We start from the raw sequence: 21,883 nt of genomic DNA, 5'->3' as shown, positions 1-21,883 counted from the left end.
CCCGCGTCTCCTGCATCGGCAGGCGGACTCTCAAGCACTGCGCCACCAGGGAAGCCCGAAACTATTTCTTAATGAGGCTCTCTGATGCTGAGTTTAAAGCACTAAGTTATTGAAAAGACAAAACCATGAGTTAGCTTTGCTTGGGTAGAATGTGAAATTTTCATGGTATGTGTCTCGCATTCTTAGCTTCTATGACAAGCCTTGCCAAACCTGTTTCTATGGAAACAGACATTAAATCTGTGCAAATACTAGAGAAGCTACAATCGAGATGTTGTAAATTTTCATTTGCTGTCCTTTGCCAGGTGACGCCCCCAGATGCAAAATGGGCACAGGTGGACATTCTAAAGATGACTTGATATCAGGGAAAAATTACAAGGGCTTCTAGGAAACCCTGTTTCTCTTCCTCCCTTTATTTTCCTATCCTCTTCTTTCTTCTTTTTTCCCTCCTTTCTTTGTTCATTCATTCCTCTTATTTATTCAATCAACAAGCATAATTGAGCGCCTCTATGTGGTTAAATCTAGACTTTTTTCCCATCTTATATGGGTCAGATAGATGTCTTTAGGAGACAAAACCAACCGGGATACTGTCTTCAAGTATATCTGGGGAGCGTGTCAGTTAAACACACTGATAAAAGGGCAGGGTGGTTGTCTCTGCATCCCAACCATCCAAAGCATGATGGCTCAGTGCACATCTAAGAATGATGATGCCTGAATAGAATGGTTGGAGCCACAACAGAACGCTGACAGACTCTTGTATGGGAAGATGTTGGCGAGTCGGGGTAGCTGAGAAACATAAAAGGCATCTCTCCTTTCCCTTTAAGTAGAGAAACCACAGGTACATGGTTTGTGGTACATCATGGACATCTACCAGGGGTTCAGAAGCCAAGGCCTAAAGCAGAAATAGACAATAACCAGTGAGCCAAAGACAAACAATAAATGGAGATCAGCTTTCTTCCAGACAGGATTGACTATCTTTCATGGGATGAAACAAAAAGTTTAATCAGCAACAGCCCTTACCCAATAGGTGGGTTAATTGCTGTATTAGAGGAAAAAAGATAACCCCTGAGTAGACAGACTTGGTTTCTATATCAACTGGGTGGTTTCCAAAGTTCCTATATCAAATGGAAAAACTGGGTGGTTTCTTTGAATAAAACACACAGTGGGCATTAGCTTGGTTATGTTTTAACCATCTGAGTACAGCCTGTAAACAAGGTCACCCATATAAACCTTTACTAATGGTTCATCTGGGAGTTAAAAAGGAATAGGAATATGAAAAAGAATCCATCCTATAGAATATAGAGAAATGTAACTAACAAATTTTGGAAGTGTTTTAAAAATCTCAGATAATGGCAAGCATTGATAACTTATCATAAAGGTTCTCATGGGCATATTCTAATAGGAACTGAACAAAAGTTTCTATCCACCTCTACACCCCACCATAGCCAACAGTCCTAACTCCTGAAATCAAGCTTTAATTAAAAAAATAAGAAATATGAGGCTAGATTAGAAACTAAATTTAGGAAGACATTTTAAAGTACCAGCATACTTCATACTTCCGGACTCTGTGGCCAAAACTAAAGGCTGTTACCCCTCACTAAGCAAGAGAGCAGAATACAGGGCAAGATCAGAAGGTGCCACCTTGTAGAATTAAAATCAAGAAGGATCACAATAAAATGGATGAAACTCTTCATCTGCAGAATTCTTCCTAGAAGCAACTCTGTAGAAGTAAGTTCTGAAAATGTTTCTGATTAAAAACACATCTTCCTGTTTATCCGAGACTCCAAGGTGCCTCTCTTAGCCAGCACCTGTAACATGACTAACGCAAGCAATCTTAGAGCCGTAACGTTTATATATAATGGGCTATTTTGATGACTGAGATGAAATATTGAAAGAGTCCAAGAGCTAAGAAATCTTCAGCATTCTTTCAGTGCTGTCCAGGAGAAAGATGTTCTGATTCTTGATGACCGGACTTGCTTATTTAAAGACATATCCCTAGAGTGGAAAAGGGCATCTAACTCATCAGTTAGATGAATTTAGACATCCTTTAAAAGATATTTTGATATCTCAATCCTTTATTAAGCTATATCATGTCTTTTGCCTGCATGATTCTCTTTCTGGAGAGTTCTGTCTCATTCTCCATTTTCCCAACTTTTTCCCCTTTGTCAAAGCTCAACTCAAATGTCTGTTTTCATACAACCTTCTCTCATCCCCAGTTCTGCTGAGTTCTTTTCATTTTTATTATAATGGCAAATTCTGGTTTCTGTTATAGATCTTCCTCCATTAGACTGTAAGCCCTTTGTTGTGTACTTATATTTTGATTCACATTTTAAAACTTAAATGTATGCGTCAAACCCTTTGCTACATGCTTATATATTCAGTTCTCAGTGTGTCCCTCACGTGCTTGTACTGCCTCTGGCCCATTATGGATCCTCCCTTACTTCACGTTGCTATTTTGTACGGCCATCTGAAAGGATTGCCCTGCCAGGAAGGAGACTCCCAGGCCAGTGAATAGGTCCAGGAAGATGGGTATATACTACCTATGTTTTAAATAAGTCAGCTTACTGGGATTTGACTCTTGTAAGTCACCTTCCCAGAGTGTGGATTATTCCTGGGCAAAGCAGGGGAAAAATCTGAACTTGCAAAGTTGATGTCTGGACTGTAGAATGTGGAGACCCCACTGATGTCCAGCTGCAACAGTGAGATTCTACCTGGGAGACCCATGAGGCCTCTAAGAGACACATTACCTGCCTTCTCAAAATGAGTTAAAAAAAAAAAAAAAAAAAAGCCAATGGAGAACTACCCTGAGATGCTATGTAGATTCTGACGTGAGAGAACTGGGCTTAGGAGTGGGACGATTGTCCTACACTTTCCAAATAGGTCTTAAAATCTCAAACTAAAACTCACCTTCTGGTGGGGAAAAAATTCCACATCTTTCTTACAGACCCTACTAATTAGGCATTTACAATAACCACAACATGATTGGTATTAAGTAGAAAAGTAAAAGTAGTTATTTTATATAAATGTTAGGCTTTCATAGATTATGGGGGAAGCAATCTAAAAACAGCTTTTTGAAACCAAGTGTACAAGGAAATAAGTTTCTTAAAGATGCTTTCAGCTTGACTCTAGAAATTAATTTTTGGATAGGCATTATCTATTATATAACTTGGGCTTAAGAGGAAGTATATATTTTTTTGTTTTCTCTGGGAACTCATCTAGTGAGGGAATAAACAGATGATTATGTGAAAAGATAATACATGTAAACGTTGTGGAAGACACCAAGCAGCGCAAGTACCTAATCCTTGGAGAAAAGGGAGAAATCAAGAAGGCTTCCTGAGCCTGGCCGCTTCCACTCCTTCTTGGAACACAGTCACCATGCTCTGAGGGGCCCAAGGCTCCTTGGAGGAGAGGAGAACTGAGACACTCAGTGTCCGGCCCCAGCTCAGCTCCCAGCCGACAGCCGGCATCAACCACCAGCCGTGTGAGTTCTCCAAGGCAGATGCCCAGTCCAGAAAAGCCTCCAGATGGTCCACTAGAGGCCCAGCCAACAACCCATGGAGCAGAAAAGCACCCAGTGGAGCCCAAGTCAACCCACAGAGCTGGAAAGATAATAAAATGTTCGTTGTTTCCAAATAAAAAAAAACCCAAGAAGGCTTCCTGGAGGAGGTGGTGCCAAAAGAATAGTAGAAATTAGCCAAGCAAGGAGATGAGAAGGCATCTGAAGCAGAAGATGCAAAAGTTAAGGTGAAATGACGTGGGAATTAGGGGCAGTTTATTGTAACTGGAGAAGAAAATGTGAGGCAAAGTATGGTGGGAGATGAAATGGAAGTGTGGACAGGGACCATACTTACAGGGCCTTGTGTCGCTCACTGAAGAATCTATAATCCATTGGCAGCAAAGGCATTCAAGGGTTTCCAACAAGAGAGTGATTTAGTTACACCTTTATTTCATATGGTGACTTTGGTGACAAGGTGGAAACTGACGGCAAAAACAAAACAAAAAAACCGGAAAACCCAAAACCCTGTGGACAGGGAAATGTGTGCAGTGTCACAGGACAGATGATGGGGCTGAATGAAAGGAGAGAAGGCTGATGTATGCAACAACTAGCAAGTGACACCCAAAAAACCAAAGGACTAGTCAATTGCTTAGATGTGGAAGTAAGGAAGGGGAGGCATTTTGGGTATCGAGTGACTGAGCAGATATTAATGCCATGTTCTAAGATAGGGATTTCAGGAGGAGGAATGGCAGACGACGAGCACAGCTTTTGGTCTGGTAAGACTGGGGTTCCCGTGGGCCTTCTGGCTAGAAGCACATAGTTGGATGCAGGAGTCTGAAGCCCTGGGGAACACTGTGGGCTGGAATACAGATTTGTTAGTTCGTCAGTGTTCTGCTAATAGCTGAAGCCATGGAAATGGAAAGGACCCAGCAAAAGCAAGGAGGAGAAAAAATGAGAAGGTAGAGAATGGATCTCTAGGGAACACTGCCACATAAGGAATAAGAGAAAAAGGAGCTTAGAAAAGCAACAGATCAGAGAGTGAGGAGAAGGTGATGAGGAAGGAGACAGTTTCGAAGAGGAGACATCAATGCACACAAATAAATGCGTAAAAGAATAGTAGATAAGGTATGATATGTATAAATAAAATTTGGATCAAGATAGTATCCAAGCACATGTCCATGTGTCTCTACTCCCTCCTAAAACTCCATTTAATGATTAGAAAAGATAAAGCACATTGATCAGAATAAATTATAACCCATGAAAATGTCATCTCGTTAGTATTTCACAAATGATGGAGGAATCTCTGGAAGACAGCAGATGGGACCTGGTTTAGAGAGAAGGAGAAATTGAAGAAAGGGCCAAAACGAAAGAAAAAACTGCACCAGAGGTCAGCAGGGTCTGGAGGGCATAGCTTGATATGCAAGCCCAGAGTTGAAGGATATACCAGTAGAAGGGGACTGAGGGGGCTTTGCTTGGCAAGACTCCCTCCTCTCCTGCTATGCTCCACATTTGAACGGTCACAGAGAAGTTCAAGGTCAGCACAGTACCTGTGGGTGCTGGTCTGGAGACACACAGGGAGCGATGAAGGGCAAGTTCACTTCTATTCCCTATGGTGGGAGCCGTTTGACTTTCTCCCTTTGAGGATGTATTCATATATTACCTGAGTACACTATTAAAATAGAAACAATCTTTTGGATTTAATTGGGAATCAGGAAGGTTTTGGTGACCTTGATGAACAGTAAAAATGAGGAAGGTCAAAGCTGGATGGTGCTTGGAGGTACAAACGAGAGGTGACAAAATGGAGCAAATGAGTAGAATCTTCAGAGGGAATTAAAATAAATCAGAGGGAGGGAGATGGAGAGAAGTCAGGAAACATTCTTTGGGGAGGGATAGGAGGTAGAGACAAAGTACGGAGGAACCTGCGTCTTCTTGGGATACCCATTTGGAAATTGAGAACTGAAAGTGGAATTGGCACGTGGGAGTAGAAACAAAACGAATTGTGCCTGACGGCCCCTTCTTAGGGCAAAAGGGAGTAAGATTGTCTGCTTAGAGAATGGCACCTCGGGTTGCTAAGAAGACTTGAATAGGAAAAAGACTTGGGGAAAAAAATCCACTAAGGACAAAGCATAAAGGATTGATAGCAATGAGAGTCGAGGCAAGGTTGGAAACCACAGATAGGTGGTGTCCGATTCACAGCATGTGACTTTTTTCCAGGAGCGCTTGGTTACAGAGCACAGCAACAGTAAAGTCTGGTTGTGCAGGGTTGGCATCTTGTTAGGCCACTGAAAGAACAGGTACCAGGGCACAAAAGGTGCGGGTGATAACAAATGGATCCGATGATCTGCTATCGCTCCTGACTTAGTGAAGATTCCTACCTGCGGGCCCAAAAGGGATGGATAGATTTGGAGCAAGTATATGCCTCCATAGCCTGTGAGCTGCTGACACGGTCCAAGGGCAGGAGGGGGCGATATGTGGATGGTAGTCCTCTGCTTTAAGTGGCCAGAAGCAACAGGAGTCCCAGTCCTTTGCTTCCTCCTCTAACTTCTCCTTGGAAGAATGATGAGCTAAAAGCCAAGAAACTCAGTCTATGACGAAGGTCAAATTAACAAAGGATAAAGCGATTCTTTTTTATTGGGTCATTTCTTAATTTTGCCCACCAGTTTCCCGTGGCCGTGGAGAGTATATGCTACTATAGTGCTGTTTTATTCAGCACGTAGTCCCATGGCTATGGCTAGAGTCTGCCATGCAGAGAGAAGTCAGCTGTCACTCTGGAAGGCTCTGAGCTGCCCAGGCCAGTAAGTCTCCTCTTACCCATGGGACGGTGTCCTGAAGGACAACCAAGGACACATCCTCCAAGAGCACAGTCTTTTTCGTGATGTTATGTGCTTAAGTATGAGCAAGAGGTGGTCTGGTGGGGCGGATGTCCCTAAATTCCCTGCACCCATGTACAGAAGGGGACAGGACCGCTGCACTCAGGGGTCAAGAGAAGGAGATGGGCTGAGTGGCAGCCCTGCAGAGGCTTTGTTTCAGGGCAGTGACAGTGACAGCTGGCTCCTTGGCAGCTCTCTGGTGCTGAAGCACCCTAGGGAAGGCCAGCAGCCCCTTTCGCCACGGCTGTGAGCATCCCTGTTCCTGGACACCAACCTGCTCACCTGCAGGCTGCGGCAGTGCCCAGAGCTCCTTCCTGGACCTCTGATGCACTGATGCGTTGTGGCAGCGACAAAAAAAGCTGGGGAAAAAGGGGAGGTGATTTTACTTCACCCAGGAGAGAAATTAGAAAGAGAAACTGAGGGAAAGGCGACTCGGTCTAATTTTTCACAAGTTTCCTCTTGGATCTCGGTAGATGCTCACCTACAATGTGTGATCTCTAAGAAGTGGGAGAGAGAACAGGTAACACAAGTCCTTTCCTGTCCTGGTTGCACGATGAGTATCTGAAACCCAGTTCCTAGGCTGACTCCTGGCAGTAAGGGACTCGGGCCTAAACCTGTAAGGTCCTAGAGGAGAGACTCTAAAGTGGGCTCCTCAGATATATTTGTTTCTGACAGCGGAGTTAGGGATGTCCCCCACTCTAAAGGGCAACAGAACACCATCTGGTTTTGAGCCCATTTTATTCAGCTAATTTATTTTGTGTTTTTCGAAGCCATTTTTTCCCCCAGAAGATACGGTATGATAGGAATACTCAACATACATATTTCACTATTATTTCTTTTGGACCTAAACATGCATTCAACAATTTTTAAACCTAAGTGCTAAAATTTTAGGTTTTGTTTATATACTTTATTCCACATAGAATTTGAGGCTGCTTACAAACCACACAAAATAAGCAAGACTAAAAATAGTACACAGGTATGCCAGGAAAAAGGCCTAGAAAGTTGACTTATAAAAGTTATACGCAGCTCTAATAAAATTTTATTTTCTGGGACTAGATAGAAGCTCATTCCTACAAGACTCAAAGAAGCAAATGAAAATGGTCAGGAAAAGTCTGAAAGAAAGCAATGAAGGAACACTAGATTTAAGAGATAATAAAAGCCATATTACATATCCTCAATTAAAAATATACTGCAAGTGAATGAACAGACTGATCAATAGAACATAAAGTCCAGAAATAAACCTAAATACATACATGAGAACTGAGTATACTAAAGGTGACAAATCAGTGGGGGAAATAAGTGATATAATGAGTAGCTGTGTAGAACTAATAAAATTGAACCACAGGTTAAATTCTGAATGGGTCAAAGACTTAAATGTATAAAATAAAGCCATAAAAATAATGGAAGAAAATATGGAAGAATTCCTCTTATAGCTTTGCAGTGGGAAAGGCAATTTTAGTAATGATTCAAAACTCAGAAGCCGTAAAGGAGAAAAGAACATTTATACATAAAATTATATAAAAATAAAAGTCCATGTGGGGGAAAAGAAAACCACTATAAACAATGGCAATTGACAGCACGCTGGGAATACATAGATAAATCGTGGAAATACAGACAAAAAGTTAATTCTTCTATTTTATGTTAGGAAAAGTCCAAGAACCTTACAGAAAGGAGTTCAAATGATGTTGTCAGCTCTTAACATTTATGAGGCAAATGCTGTATTTATTTAATCATTAAAGCAACCTCACCAATATACGTACTGTTATTATCATTTATTCATCAGGAACTGAAGGTGCAGAGAGGTTAAGTAACTTGCCCAAGGTTACACAGCTTATGGGGACAGAGCCAGATATTTGGTTCCAGGCTTTTGCTTATAACCACCAAATTCTACAGCAAAAAGTATAAGCAGCCAACCATAGAAAACATAATATACATTTGCTCACAAACATGAAAAGATCCTCAGAATACTATATGATCAGATAAATACAATTTAAAACTATAGTGACATGTATCATTTTCACTGTCCCTCAAACCTGCCTTATTCAACCGCACTGTCTAGGAAGGTAGGTTTTTTGACCTGCCTGAAGGCATGAGGTTGGACCCAGTGATCTAAGCATTTAGTTTAGGGTTCTATGTGTGGTGTCCCAGTTTGTGAAGGCAAAGGACAAAATAAATGGACACAGCTTGTCTCTTCTATTATAAAAGTAATAGTGCATAAAATACGAGGTCACGCTTAGCCTTGAGGAAAAAAAATCTTATTTACACTCATGATTCTTCAAAATTACCCTGTGAGCTGCAAATACATTTCTGCAATGAAATGAGCACAAGAAAAAAATTAAATTGGTGTCTTCGCTTGCGTGTCAGGATATGACAATGTGAAAGTAGTCATTTTCACATTTTCTGTCTAATATGTACTTTAACCTGCTAAGGATGGTCAAGGAATAAGTAGCATCTGCTTTCTCTTCTCACGTGGCATTAGCAAGGCAGTCATCATGAGGAAAAGGTTTGCTCATTTTGTATGTTGTAGTTGAGGTCACTGTTTCCCCTGATCAAGGGAACTGGGTTTATGATGGTAAAATGAAATCCAGAGAACCTCAGGATCATTCTTACTCCTAAAGCTTCAATCTTTACTCTCATCACTTCTTTACTCAGAGAAGCTCACAAATAGAAAACTCAATTGATTTGTAATTATGTTCATTTTCCTCAGGGTTAGATAGAAGCCTTGGCGAAAATAAGACGACCAAGCCGGTTGCAGTAAGGAGGGGAAAGAAGAGGCTAATTTCAGAAATACTCAGTGCAAGAAAACTTGAGTAATCTATGATGTGGTCACCAAGGTTGCCGTCTGTTAGATCCTCGCAAACTTTGAGGGTCAGCCACCTCTTCCATAGAGCCCTCCCTCCCATGGTGCAGGTGTAACTGTTTCCTTCTTGATCATCTAAAGCACTTTCATCATCATCATACTTGTGGCAAAACTCTACAGAAATATATAAGGGAAAATACAACAATCCTATCGTTCTAGTTTTACCTTTTTTATGTTGTATACATTTCTTTTAAAATTTTTATTGGAGTGTAGTTGGTTTATAATGTTGTGTTAGTTTCAGGCATATGGTAGGTCCTTATTAGTTATTTTATACGTAGTAGTGTGTATATGTCAATCCCAATTTATCCCTCCCCATCCCTTACCCCCGGTAACCGTAAATTTATTTTCTATATCTCTAACACTGTTTCTGTTTTGTAGATGAGTTCGCTGGTACCCTTTTTTAGATTCCACATGTAAGCAATATCATATGGTATTTGTCTTTCTCTGTCTGACTTCACTCAGTATGACAATCTCTAGGTCCATCCATGTTGCTGTAAATGGCATTATTTCGTTCTTTCTTATGGCTAATTTTACCTTCTTGACAAGTGTGAAATCTTTCAGTAGTTTCTCAGTGCTAATACGTAAATGTATCCATATATTATTACTATTACCCGAATGGGCCCAGACCATGCATACCACACTGAAACTTATTTTTTTGCACTTAACATTCTTCCGGTTGAATATCAAATAACCCCAACTCGATATTTTTAAGAGCTGCAAAATATTCCATAATTGAGACAAAAATAATACATACAGCCATGACCTAGCCTTTCCACTTTTCTTAAATTACATTTCCATGACTGTAAAAAGGCTGAGCGTGTTTCATGAACTTTGTCCATTTTAACTTTCTGTGAATTGCCTGTTCATATACTTGGCTTATTTCCCTGTTGGGTTGCTTGTCTTTTCCTTTTTTATCAAAATGTGGGTGCTCTTTGTATGTTAAGGATAGCAACCCTTGGTCTGTTATTGACAGACATTGAAATTTTTCTTTCGACTTTGTTTATATTGATTTTAGCCACATAAAATGTACTATTTCTAGTGTAGTCAGCTATGTCTATATCGATCTTTATGGTTTCTGCATTTTTTGACTTGCTTAAAAAAGATCTATTGTGCCACTAGGTTACTTTAAAATTATAGAAAAACCTATGAATTGGGACTCGGTGAATGAGGAAGTAAAACAATTCAGTGGGGTTATTCATTTTGTATATAATAATAGAAATATCAGTGTAATGATTATTTGGGATGGGACTATAATCACGAAAGGAATGGAAAAGCCAAGTAGAAATTCAAACTAACTGGGATGGGGCGAGGGAAATGAAGAAAACATTGTGTAAGTCAGCAAACGTATGAAATGGGGAAGAAAATGAACTCTTACAAAGAAAGATACATGATGAATGTAAAATGGGAGGAATAAAACCAATTATGTCAGTTGTCGCAGTAAATGGAGACAGGCTGACTTTCACTATCAAAAGGCAGACTCAGATTTTATTTTTAAAAATCCATCTGTAAGTTACTTGTGAAAATATGTTTATTAAACAAAAGAACAAAGATATTAAAAAATGAAGAGGTGAGAAAAGATAGGCTGGAAAGATTCAAACAAGGAGGAGGACGTATGGAATACTAGTGTCAAATAAAGCAAAATTCAAGGCCCCAAACTGTGTCTCAGCGGGGATTGGGAGATCAAAAATTGGAGTTAGGGCTGTCCAAGCAGTCAGGATTTCAGGATTTCAGGGGTTAGGATTCTGGAGTGAAGGGAAGAGGAAAAAAGGTAACAGTATGAGCCTCCTTTCCCTTTAAGGTGTTTACCAACTTGTTAGAAGAACAGATGGAGAGGTTGAGTTAGAGACATATACACACCACTCTAGAGAAGGGAAGTCTACTCAATTCTCTGTAATGACCTATATGGGTAAAGAATCTAAAAAAGAGTGGATATGGATAACTGACTGACTTTTTAATTTATTTATTTTTGCCTGTGTTGGGTCTTTGCTGTGTGCGGGCTTTCTCTAGTTGTGGCGAGTGGGGCCTACTCTTCGTTGCGGTGCACGGGCTTCTCCTTGTGGGGGCTTCTCGTTGCGGAGCACGGGCTCTAGGTGTGTGGGCTTCAGTAATTGTGGCACACGGGCTCAGTAGTTGTGGCACACGGGCTTATTTGCTCCGCGGCATGTGGCATCTTCCCGGACCAGGGCTCGAACCAGTGTCCCCTGCATTGGCAGGCGGATTCTTAACCACTGTGCCACCAGGGAAGCCCCTGATTCACTTTGCTGTACAGCAGAAACTAACATGACATTGTAAATCAACTATACTCCCAATGAAAAAATGTTTAAAAAGAGTTAGCAGCAGCCTTATAGTGCTGAGGAGACAAAAACTGGAGTTGAGGGCTCTTCAAAATGGAGAACACCTTGGTCCTCCATCTGAGCTCATGCAGGAATATATCCCACGTGTAAGGGCAAACTGAAAACAGACCAGTGGTTACAAAAACTCAGCCTAAACCTAGCTTAATCCCTGATTGGATTTAGGGGACCTATTCTAACTGCCTGCTAAAGTTAAAGGACCCCTGTCTGAAGAATGAGAACATTAGTGGAGTATCCACATTTTTCTCCCCCATTGTTAGTGTTTAATAAAATTACCAGGCTTACCAGCTGACAGAACCAAGCAGAAAAAGACCCCAGAAAATAGAAATTCCCAGGTTACTCAGATCCCCAGATACCTGTGATTAGTATTTAAGAAAATAGATGAAAACATGGAGAGTTATTCCAGAGAACCAGAATCTATAAAAAGAATCAAGTGGCAATTCTAAAACTAAACATGCAGTACCAAATTAAAAATAAAACTATATAGGTTTAAATAGCAAATTAGAAATAGCTGGTGAGAGGATTAATAACCCAGGAGAAGAAAAGTCAGTAAAATTATCCAGACTCAAGTAAGAATTGAAAAAAGGTGAAAAATGTAGAAAAGCATTTAAGAGTCATAAACATGGGTAAAAGTTCTACCATACAAGAAATTGGAGTCTTAAGAAGTGGGTGGGGGAAGGGAGAATGGGGCAGAAGCAATATTTGAAAAGATAAGGGTCAAGAGTTCTCCCCAGTTGAGCTACAAACTTAAGAATCAGTACAAACACCACGTAGGTTAAGACCAGAACTAACCCACATCTAGGCACATCATAGTAAAATCGCTAAAAAATACAAAGAAAAAAATCCCAAAGCAGCAGAGGGTGGTAAGAGACAGTAGTTTCTCAGGCAGTGGTCCCCAAACATTTTGGCACCAGGGACCAGTTTCGTGGAAGACAGTTTTTCCACGGACAGGGGGAAGGGGCGGGGGGATGGTTCAGGCGATAATGAGAACAATAGGGAGCGGCAGATGAAGCTTCGCTCGCTCGCCGCCCACTGCTCACCTCCTGCTGTGTGGCTCGGTTCCTCACAGGCTGCAGACCGGTACTGGTCTATGGCCTGGGTGTTGGGGACCCCCCCTGTTCTAAGGAACAACAGTAAGTCTGACGGCAGAGTTCTCGCAAAGAAGCAATATAAGCTAGAACTTTAAAATGTTACCCATAAATTGCTGAAAAAAGATAACTGCCAAATTTGAATTCTATACTGAACAAAAATATGCGTAAAGTGAAGGCAAAATAAAAATGTGATAAAGGTTTTTTGTTATAAAAATAACAATATTGAGTTAAATATTCTAAGGTTTTTGCATCAGTTAAGGAGAGATAAGGGGCTTCCCTGGTGGCACAGTGGTTAAGAATCCCCCTGCCAATTCAGAGGACACAGGTTCGAGCCCTGGTCCAGGAAGATGCCACATGCCATGGAGCAACTAAGCCCATGCACCACAACTACTGAGCCTGGGCTCTGGAGCCTGTGAGCCACAACTACTGAAGCTCTCGTGCCTAGGGTCTATGCTCTGCACAAGAGAAGCCAGCGTAATGCGAAACCCACGCACCACAATTAAGAGCAGCCCCTGCTCGCCACAACTAGAAAAAGCCCGCGCACAGCAACAAACACCCAACAAAGCCAAAAATAAATTTATTTAAAAAATGGCAATCTTCAAAAAAAAATTTAAACCAAAAAAGATTGACTAGATAAAAACAAAACAACTTTATATGCTTCTTACAAACAAGGTACTTAATATTAAGTCAGAAAGGAGTTTGACAGTATATAGGATGGAATAGGATATATCCAGAAAATGACAACATAAACAAACTGGCATAGCTCTAATATCGGATGAAGCAGAGTTTAAAACAAATAGCATTACATTTAATAATGATAAAAGAATCAATACAAAAGATAACTTAAACTTTGTTTGGGGTCATTAGCTGCATACAATGTAGAAAATGTAAGTGAAAAATTTTGAAGTGGTTTATGATATAATTAAAGACACCATTTGAAAAGGCACCAGGACAAGAAAGATTTGAACTAAATTCTATATAACCTTTAAAGTACATTCCTACTAAATATTTCAAGACCTTAGGGGAAAATCAGAACCCTCCCAAATTTAATAAGGCTACAGAAAGAAACCTTATAAGAATAATAAACCAACTAACAAAGTCATAGAAATCCAATTTCATTCGTGAATACATTCCAGGCATGCAAGGGCAGTTTAATATTAAAATCTACAAAGAAAACGAAATACATCAGGAAATTGAAGGGGAAAAACTCATACCAATAGATACTGAAAAGGCTCTAATAATTGGTAGAAGAAAACATGTTAGACCATATACAAAAATTCTAGCCTAAGGATTTAAATGTACAACAACAAAAAAACAACAATGGAAATAGAAACACTAGAAAAATGATTCGGGAGGCTGTCTATGCTAAGTCCCTTCACTAGAACAGACATTATTATTTTACCTTTACCAACTCCTCAGACACACATCTCACAGACTTGTGGTATACAGCCTACGTAACTTCAGCGTTTCTTATGTTTTCTTATCTGCCTTCCCCGACCACATGGTCAGAGATCTCTGAATGCGTACCTTAGTATATTCAGTGCCAAGCACATAGTAGTTACGCAGTAAAAGTTTGGCCAAATGGATCATGACCCCTGAGCATCACCCCACAACTATTCATTCTAGCCTGCCTGCCTCCTGGGGTGATGGCTGGAAGGAGAGGAAGCAGACTGTCTTACTGGGCAGTAGTAAGGGTGTAAGGCTTTCAAATAGGATTGACCCAGGGTGATTCCTGGTTATGAGCTGTGTCATCCTGTGCAACTTACTTCTCTGCAGCTTATTCTCCATAAGGTGCTTTGAAGATGACTGCGTCTCTGGTCGTTGCTCAGAAACAGCCCTTACTACTACTGCTCTTATTAAGCTTGACTAAGGCAGGGAAAGGGGTGGCATGCGGCTGAGGGTAAAAGATTGGGTGACTCTCCCAGCGTCTGTCTCACCAATGGGACAGTGTCCAGGGGTAAAGCTACGTAAATTTGACAATAGCTTGGCTCGCTTCATTCACGTTATTCTTGCCCCTCTGATTGCATTTCCCTCAGCAACTGTCTATCTCAGTCCTCAACCCTGGCTGCACCTCAGTCACCAGGCCCTGCCATGGACCAATGAAATCAGAACCCTCCCCAGGGCTTTTATGTGCAGCTGGGATTGAGAACCACTAGTCCTTCATTCTCTTGATCCTAGTAGGATGAGTCCAAGATTGCACAGGCCCAGCAACTCCAAGCATATTTTGGGAGCGACATCTGTTTCCCAGGAAGGAACTTATTAAGTTTAGCAGTGCAAGCAGGGTTTGGAGTCCTGGATGTCAAGCCTGCCACCAAATCCCATAGTTTCTCACGTTAGTAGATACTGGCACCCATGTGGCCGTAAGCAGGCACATCGTTCCCACTTGGCAACTTTAAAACAAATCCCAGGGAATTTTTGGTCATGAACCAAGCCTGCTTAGGGGACAGGTGCAATTGACTTAGCTGCCTGGGAGCTGTCCCTTTAGCTTCCACTACCTGGGCTTTCCTGGCTGTTAGGTGTGTGAGAGGAGATCAACAGGTGAAGGTGTGTAATCAACCTGAGTGAAGTGGGTTGAAATCCTCTGGCATGTTTTATCATAAGAGGAGGAGGAAGGTTACAGAAGTGCTGGGTACTTCTGCCACCATCCTCTGTGCTCACTTTCTTTCTCCCTCTGAGTTATGGCACTTGGTACCTTCTCTATCCCCCAGAAGCTGTGTATTCTCCAGTATGGGGCTCTGTATTCTTAGACTGACCACAAGTCTCGTGATTATAAACATTGAGGCCTCTAGTAAACTCAAGATTTAGGAATTTAGAAACTTGAATGAATTTGAAAGTGTGAGATGGGGAAAGTTTTTGGAGGTGGCCATGGCACAGTTATTCTCACGTTTGGCTCTATTGGTGTATATGTTTTTACCTGTGCAAAAAAATACAAATTTATGTTGTCAGCCAGTGACATTAACAGATTTTTCTTTCCTAAAGCAAATCTAATAATTACTATAACATGTCTTGCAACAAGCAAAACAGTACATTCAGGATGTCAGGGTTCAGTGCAACAAAACAGGACAGGTCTATTTAGAAGGCATGAACTGTCATTGCAAATGAGATTCCAAAATACCGTTCCTACTTACCTACTGATATAGTCCAAACAGCAATTATTTTCAGAAATGCCTTAGTTCTGGAGTTGAATCGGCTGTGATGGATGGGGTTCTGGATGGCAACATAGCGATCCAGGGAGATGGCGCACAGGTGCATGATGGAGGCCGTGGAGAAGAGAACATCCAGGTAAATCCAGATGGCACAGAGCTTGCTAGGTAGAGGCCACCGGTACCCTAAGATGCAGAAGGTTAGCGTCAGTTAGCGACCTTGACCTCTCTGGTGTGTGGAATTTACCCTGCTTGAACAGTTTCCATGCTGGGAAAAGGCACAGGTAACAGCAAAGGGCAACACGAGATATTAATATTTTCAATATTTCAAAACAGCCTGATGGCAACTGTACTTAACTACAATAAGATTGCACTGGCTGAATACAAGGTTTGAAAATTTCTTGTGGCTGGAATCATGCTGGTGTGTTGTAAACTCAGGGTGTGTCTCCCTGGGGTTTCTCTCGTTCTGTCTCCTCTGCCTGACAAAATCTACCTCCTTTTTGTTTTTGATGACTTAGGTCAGGAGCTATGAGGTACTATGGGTTCCTCTACTGAAGCACCTCTTGCAGTGTACTGTCATTATTTATTCACATATCTTTCACAGATTGTACGTTCCCTGAGGTTAGGCCATCTCTCAGCCATTATTACAACTGCTCAGTCTTGCACAGTGATGGCATTTAGTGGTCTCTCAAAAATGCTACTGGTGTGAATGAAGAAATGATTAAAAAGCCAGATTGGGAATTTCTTTGTGAAAATGAAAAATTATTACCTAATAATACTTTGGGGGTTAAACTCAAACTTGGGGTGTGTGGGGTGAAAATGAAGACAGTGGTAAAGAAAAGCATGGTATTCTTGTCCTGAGAACTGTTTCAGGGCAGTGGTGCTCAAACTTTAACAAGCCTCCGAATCTCCGAGGTGGTTTCTTAGAATGGGACTGCTGGACCCCATCTCCAGGGGTTCTGATTCTGAAAGTGTGCAGTGACGCAGGGGGATTTGCATCTCTAACAATTGCCCATCTGGTACTGACGCTGCGGGTCCAGCAGCTACACTTGTTACAGCTACACAGTTACACTTGGGTAACTGCTGCCTAGGGCAGTGGTTCTCACCGGGCTGCACATTAGAATCAGCTGGACAGCTTTTCTGTAGGTCCTGATACCCAGCAGGGTGGGTGGAGGGCGCCCCCAACATTAAAGTGATTTAAAGCTACCCAGAGGATTCCCCTGTGAGATGCACTGCAGGAAGTCACCTGTTGCACTAGGAAGGCAGGGTATGCCTTACGGGCACACAGTCTCCTGTTTGTTTGTTTTAGAGGGAGATCAAACGGTTATATAAACCTTAATTAGTTTTGATGACAATATAAGCAATGGTGTTAAATCTGTGCACATGTGAGAAGGAAAATTATGAAGACCACCTTTCTTTCACGGCATCCTGGACCCACAGAGCTGAACGAACTCTCTAGTCACAAACATACTCTCTACCGAAATGCCACCACCGATGTTTAGAAAAGTAAAGGGTGCAGGATACAAGTCGGACTTGGTGCCTTTCACGCCATTTGCAGAGAGCTTGAGCTAAAAGGGGAGAACTTTTCTTAGCAGTGCCTGGGGGGAAGCCATGCTTTGCCTGGTCGGAACTGATGTTGACCCTGGGAGGAGTTTTCTCTGCAAGGAGGCAGCCGCGGGCCGTAGTTTGGGTTTCCGTGGTGGGGATAAGGAGGGGGCATTTCCTCACCCACCCAGCGGTGTCCGGAGGACCAGTTCAGGGACAGTTCAGATGCCTGCCCAGGCATCGCTGGGCAGGAACCAGCTGTGCGCAGTGGTGGCCGCCAGGGGGCGCCGTTGCACCCCGAGCCGGAGGCTCCGGGCAGATGTCGGCTTCCTAACCCGGCAGGCCGTTGCTCGTCCCCACGGGCAGCTCGGGAGTCCACCTGCCGCTCGGAGGTCCCCCCGCCCACCCCTCACCGGGCTTTTTGTTCCCGGACAGGCCCTCTGAGAGTCATCTCCCGCTCCTGGAGTTTGCCTTCAACGCAGCGGGGTTTTAGGAAGCGGGAACCTGTCCAGGATGTCTGAGAAATGACAGGCGAATTTAATCAAATCATCCTGGTGTGACATTGTGAGTGGTCAAGCGGAGGCTGGCCTTGCAAATATCGACCTTGGGTAAACCGGCGCCCCTGCGCTCCATTGCTCACCTCCTTCCTCCTCCATATTCTTTGGGGCTGGGTTGATTTTTTTGTTTTTTTCTTAACCCTTAAGACTTGGCCAGAACATCCCTTCTAAAAGACAGCGTTCATAACTTGGTTCCAGCCCTGGGTGACTGCCGGTGTGCCTGTATCAGCAGTCTGAAGATTCTCTGCCCCCTTTTAAAGAGAGAAATCTAGCTGTATTACTCATAATTTGTAAAGAATATCACATTCTGCTTTCTGCTGAAGCCATCCCAGTGTTTGCCTACTTGCTGAGAGGTCTGACTCTCTCAAACTCTATTGAGAAGAAAGCAAGATTAATCTCTTCCCATGTGTTTCCCACCCTCCTCCAAACCAGACGGGAGGAGTTCATGCCTATGCATTTTTAAAGAGTTGAGGTTCTAATTCAAAGGCACACTTCCAAATTAGCTTCTCTGGGCAGGGAACAATTTAAAACTGGTGTAATTCACTTATTCTAATGGAGACTCCATATTTTAACAGTAAACCCACTGCACAACTAATATTCTCTCTGCAAATGTTGCAAGGTAATTGGGAAAGTTTTACCCCTTCATTAGAAGTGCTGAAAACAGTGTGACAAAGATAAAACTGTCCTGTCTGGAGGGCTGGAATATTTGGTTGAGAATATAAAGGAGCGAAAACCAAGTGGATCCAGAACGACAGATGTCATTGCTTCATGACTGTATTGGGACCTTTATAATTCTACATAAAATGTACATGTTTTTCAGCACAACACCTCATCTCCCTGCATAAAATATACATGTTTCAAAGCACAACTCTCTAGTGATCACACATAACAGGTTGTCTTATTTCTTAAAATGTGAGGTTTCATTTTAAAAGTAAAAGTTAAGCAGTATAACATGGTAGACCCTCCTGTATAAACAAAGCCCTGCGCTTAGTTTGTCCCGTGAGCCCTGACTCATCTGCTAATGACATGCACATGCTTTGTTACCAGTGTGGGTACAGCTGGGAAACCAACGCCACTCACCATAAAGGATGGTTAATGTGGACACGGGCATGACAAGGAAACCCAGCAGCATATCAGCTATGGCAAGTGACATCAGGAAATAGTTGGTGGCATTCTGCAGCTTTTTCTCTAGAGACACTGCCATGATGACGAGTATGTTTCCAGCAATGGTTAGAATAATCACTACAGTTGTCAACAAAGCAGACCAGTTCTTTTCCTGGAGATGAAGTAAGGAGAAGCAGGGTGGTGACAGGCAGCCCTCACAGGAAAGGTTGGTTCGATTTTCTGAGTCCACTGTCCAGTTAAACGCATCCGAAGTGTTAGCTTCTCCGGAGTTAAAGTCGATGTAGAGCCTTGTGTCATCATTTAATTGCATTAAGGAGTTTGTAGTTGAGCTCAGAGAAGTGTTTTCTTCACAGAGAATATCCATGTCTAAGCTGGAACTCGTAGCATATGAAGTGCCGAAAAACCGAGTTACAGGCTCTGCTCACCATTCAGCTTTACGTCCCCATGCTCTGTCACAGGCTGGCGTACGTGCTGGGCTTCTTTGGTTGGCTTTTTTTCTCCCATTATTACAATAGTAGTTAAAGAACTGCGGTGGCTTCCTTATACTTCCTTCCTTCACAATTTCAGGAGAATCCTTTGTCTGATTTGATTTTTTTCTCCAAGGCAAGGGCAAAAAAGCAGAATGAACTTTTAACATAGAGGTTGCTGAGTTTTTAGCAGTCAGGGAGAAAAATGTGATCCTGGCCAAGAAAGAAAAGTTTTGTAACTACCGGGAATCTCTCTTAGCTCTGTCTCATTCAGTTGGTTACGCTGATAATACTAGTTGAGCCACAGCAGCGTTAAAATAGCAAGCAATCCAAAACAGTGGGGCTGTAGGCACACTACGCTGACAGTCAATTAAAAATACAGCCAGGGTTAATTCCATAGTAACTGGATGTACTTTGGGTTATAGGTCTCCGTCAGTCTTAGGCTGAATCGCCACGGCTGCCGGCAGGAATGTCAGCTTGTATCATGTGGCTTAGTTAATCAAAGAAAGAAAAAGTCTTCAGCAAAGATCAGCAGACAACTTTCCACTCTAGAGATTCTCACTGAAACGATTACATTTCGGCTAAGCAGCCTTTCAAGCCAGAAAGAAAATTATACAGCAATAAAATACAGCAGCCTGACTTACATGGGTCGGTCTTCAGGGTCCACACGGTAGACACACTTGGCTGTTTTGTGACTCGCTGCATCTCTCATGGTGATTAAGCCGGCAGAAAGCCCCTTTTTCCCTGAGCGTCGTCCACCAGCGTCATAGTAATTCGATTTCTGTTTTGCTGACTTCAAAAACTGCCTGGGAGAGTCGAGCCAGTTCCAGCGCTGCAAGGTCCGCGGCGGCTCCCTCTGCCCCCGCCTGGCTGGGTCCCTCCCTCCCTCCCTCCCGCGGGGCTCTCCTGGGCCGGGCGCGCGGTGAGACATCGTCCCCAGCCCCTCTCAAAGTCGCACAGAAGACATCGCAGGGCACAAAGTAGGCAGAGGCGCCTGCACTCGGGCACTCGTGGTTTCCCCGGGAATGGACTTGCTGCCTGGCCGCCTCGTTCACTCCGGCAGCCCTCCCTCTCTTTGTGTGTCATAAACTGCAAGGTAGCAACAGCCAGGGAGGGCGGACCAGACGGGCTTTATTTATTTATTTTTCTTCCCTCTTTTTGCTACATATTAACAGTGGGAAGTTTTCCATTGTTTTTAATAAAAGAGAGAAACGGGAGAAATCGCCCTTTGTACAGGTTCCTAAGGCAGGTAAGCCCCACTGTGACGTTTTTTAGGGTGAAGCGTGAAGAGAGAACGTAAATAAAGCCAGAGAACGGTATATCCTAGGAGCATCGGTGCTTCCACGCAGAGCCCACCGAGCTTGTGCCTGAAGTGGAATTACTGACATCGGTGACTTGGGCTCAGAGTGGCCGAGCAGATGTTTGGTGATAACGCTGATAAACTATCAGTACTGTTTATTATTAAATACATACGTCATTCAACTACCTTATTTTCCCCCCCGGCAGAAATATGCCCCCTAGAAGTAATTCAATACCTCACATGTGGAAGAGAATAAGTTGGTTTCTCCAGAGGTAACACTAAAGAACAACCATCTTTACTTCTAAGAAAGCTCCTTCTCAGATTTGTAAAGAAGGCAGATATGTCAGGGGCTGTGTGTGTGTGTGTGTGTGTATCCTTATTTTTACAGGTGGGAACATGGATTCTTTCCTGAATAGTTGATGTTTTCTGGGTTTCTGTCCATCTTCTTATTCTTTACATTTTCCCTAGACAAATTAACCTCCTCCCATGCCTTCAACATGTTTCTGGCCAAATCTGTACCTTCACAGTGGATTATTTTCCTCAGCTCCCAACCTAAATATCTAGCTGCCCAGCAGGCCCTTCTATCTCTAGCCTAGGGAGACCTTGACCTTAGCATCTTTTTTTTTTTTCCTCCCATCCCACTGCCCACCTCTCAGTGCTTATTTCCACCCGTTCACTTGGTAAAGGATTCACCATCTCTTTCCACATCTATTCCCTCGTTCACACGGCCCGACCTTAAGAAGTCTCCAGTGCCGCCTCTGTGTACGTATTTCTCAAATCTCTTCTCCAGCCCCCAGCTCTCACTTCTTTGGTTAAAGGCGGCTGCGTCGTTGTCTCCTGGGCTGGAGCATGAGTTCCCTCCTCACTGCCCCTCTGCTTCCTGAGTAGGGGTTGGGTGGGTGAGGGTAAGGGGTGATTGCCACTTATTGTAGACTCAGCAGCTGAGAGAGCACAGGCTTTGGGGTTAGAGTTCCCTAGTTTTGAACCACAGCTCTGTAACTCATAAGCAGCAGAATCCCAGACAATCTAGTTGCTCCCTTTGATTGTAATGAAGCTGAAATGCGATAACATGTAGAAATAT

General features: G+C 42.7%; 1 protein-coding gene across 1 annotated transcript in view; it reads right to left on the bottom strand.

Annotated features, from left to right (window-relative positions):
• Nucleotides 1-19,714, bottom strand: part of HTR2A (5-hydroxytryptamine receptor 2A) — a 56,549-nt gene extending 36,835 nt beyond the window's left edge. Inside the window, exons 1-2 of the mRNA XM_007466444.1 lie at nt 18,991-19,714; nt 15,794-15,994 (exon numbers count right to left, since the gene is read on the bottom strand). Coding sequence (XP_007466506.1) covers nt 15,794-15,994; nt 18,991-19,399 — 610 coding nt within the window. The 5' untranslated portion in view covers nt 19,400-19,714. The remainder of the gene's footprint in view (nt 1-15,793; nt 15,995-18,990) is intronic.
• Between the last annotated feature and the right edge of the window lie 2,169 nt (nt 19,715-21,883).

The sequence above is a fragment of the Lipotes vexillifer genome, unplaced genomic scaffold (genome assembly GCF_000442215.2).
Source record: "Lipotes vexillifer unplaced genomic scaffold, Lipotes_vexillifer_v1.1 scaffold384, whole genome shotgun sequence".
In the NCBI taxonomy this organism is placed as follows: Eukaryota; Metazoa; Chordata; class Mammalia; order Artiodactyla; family Lipotidae; genus Lipotes; species Lipotes vexillifer.
This window is presented reverse-complemented; position numbering and strand designations above follow the sequence as displayed.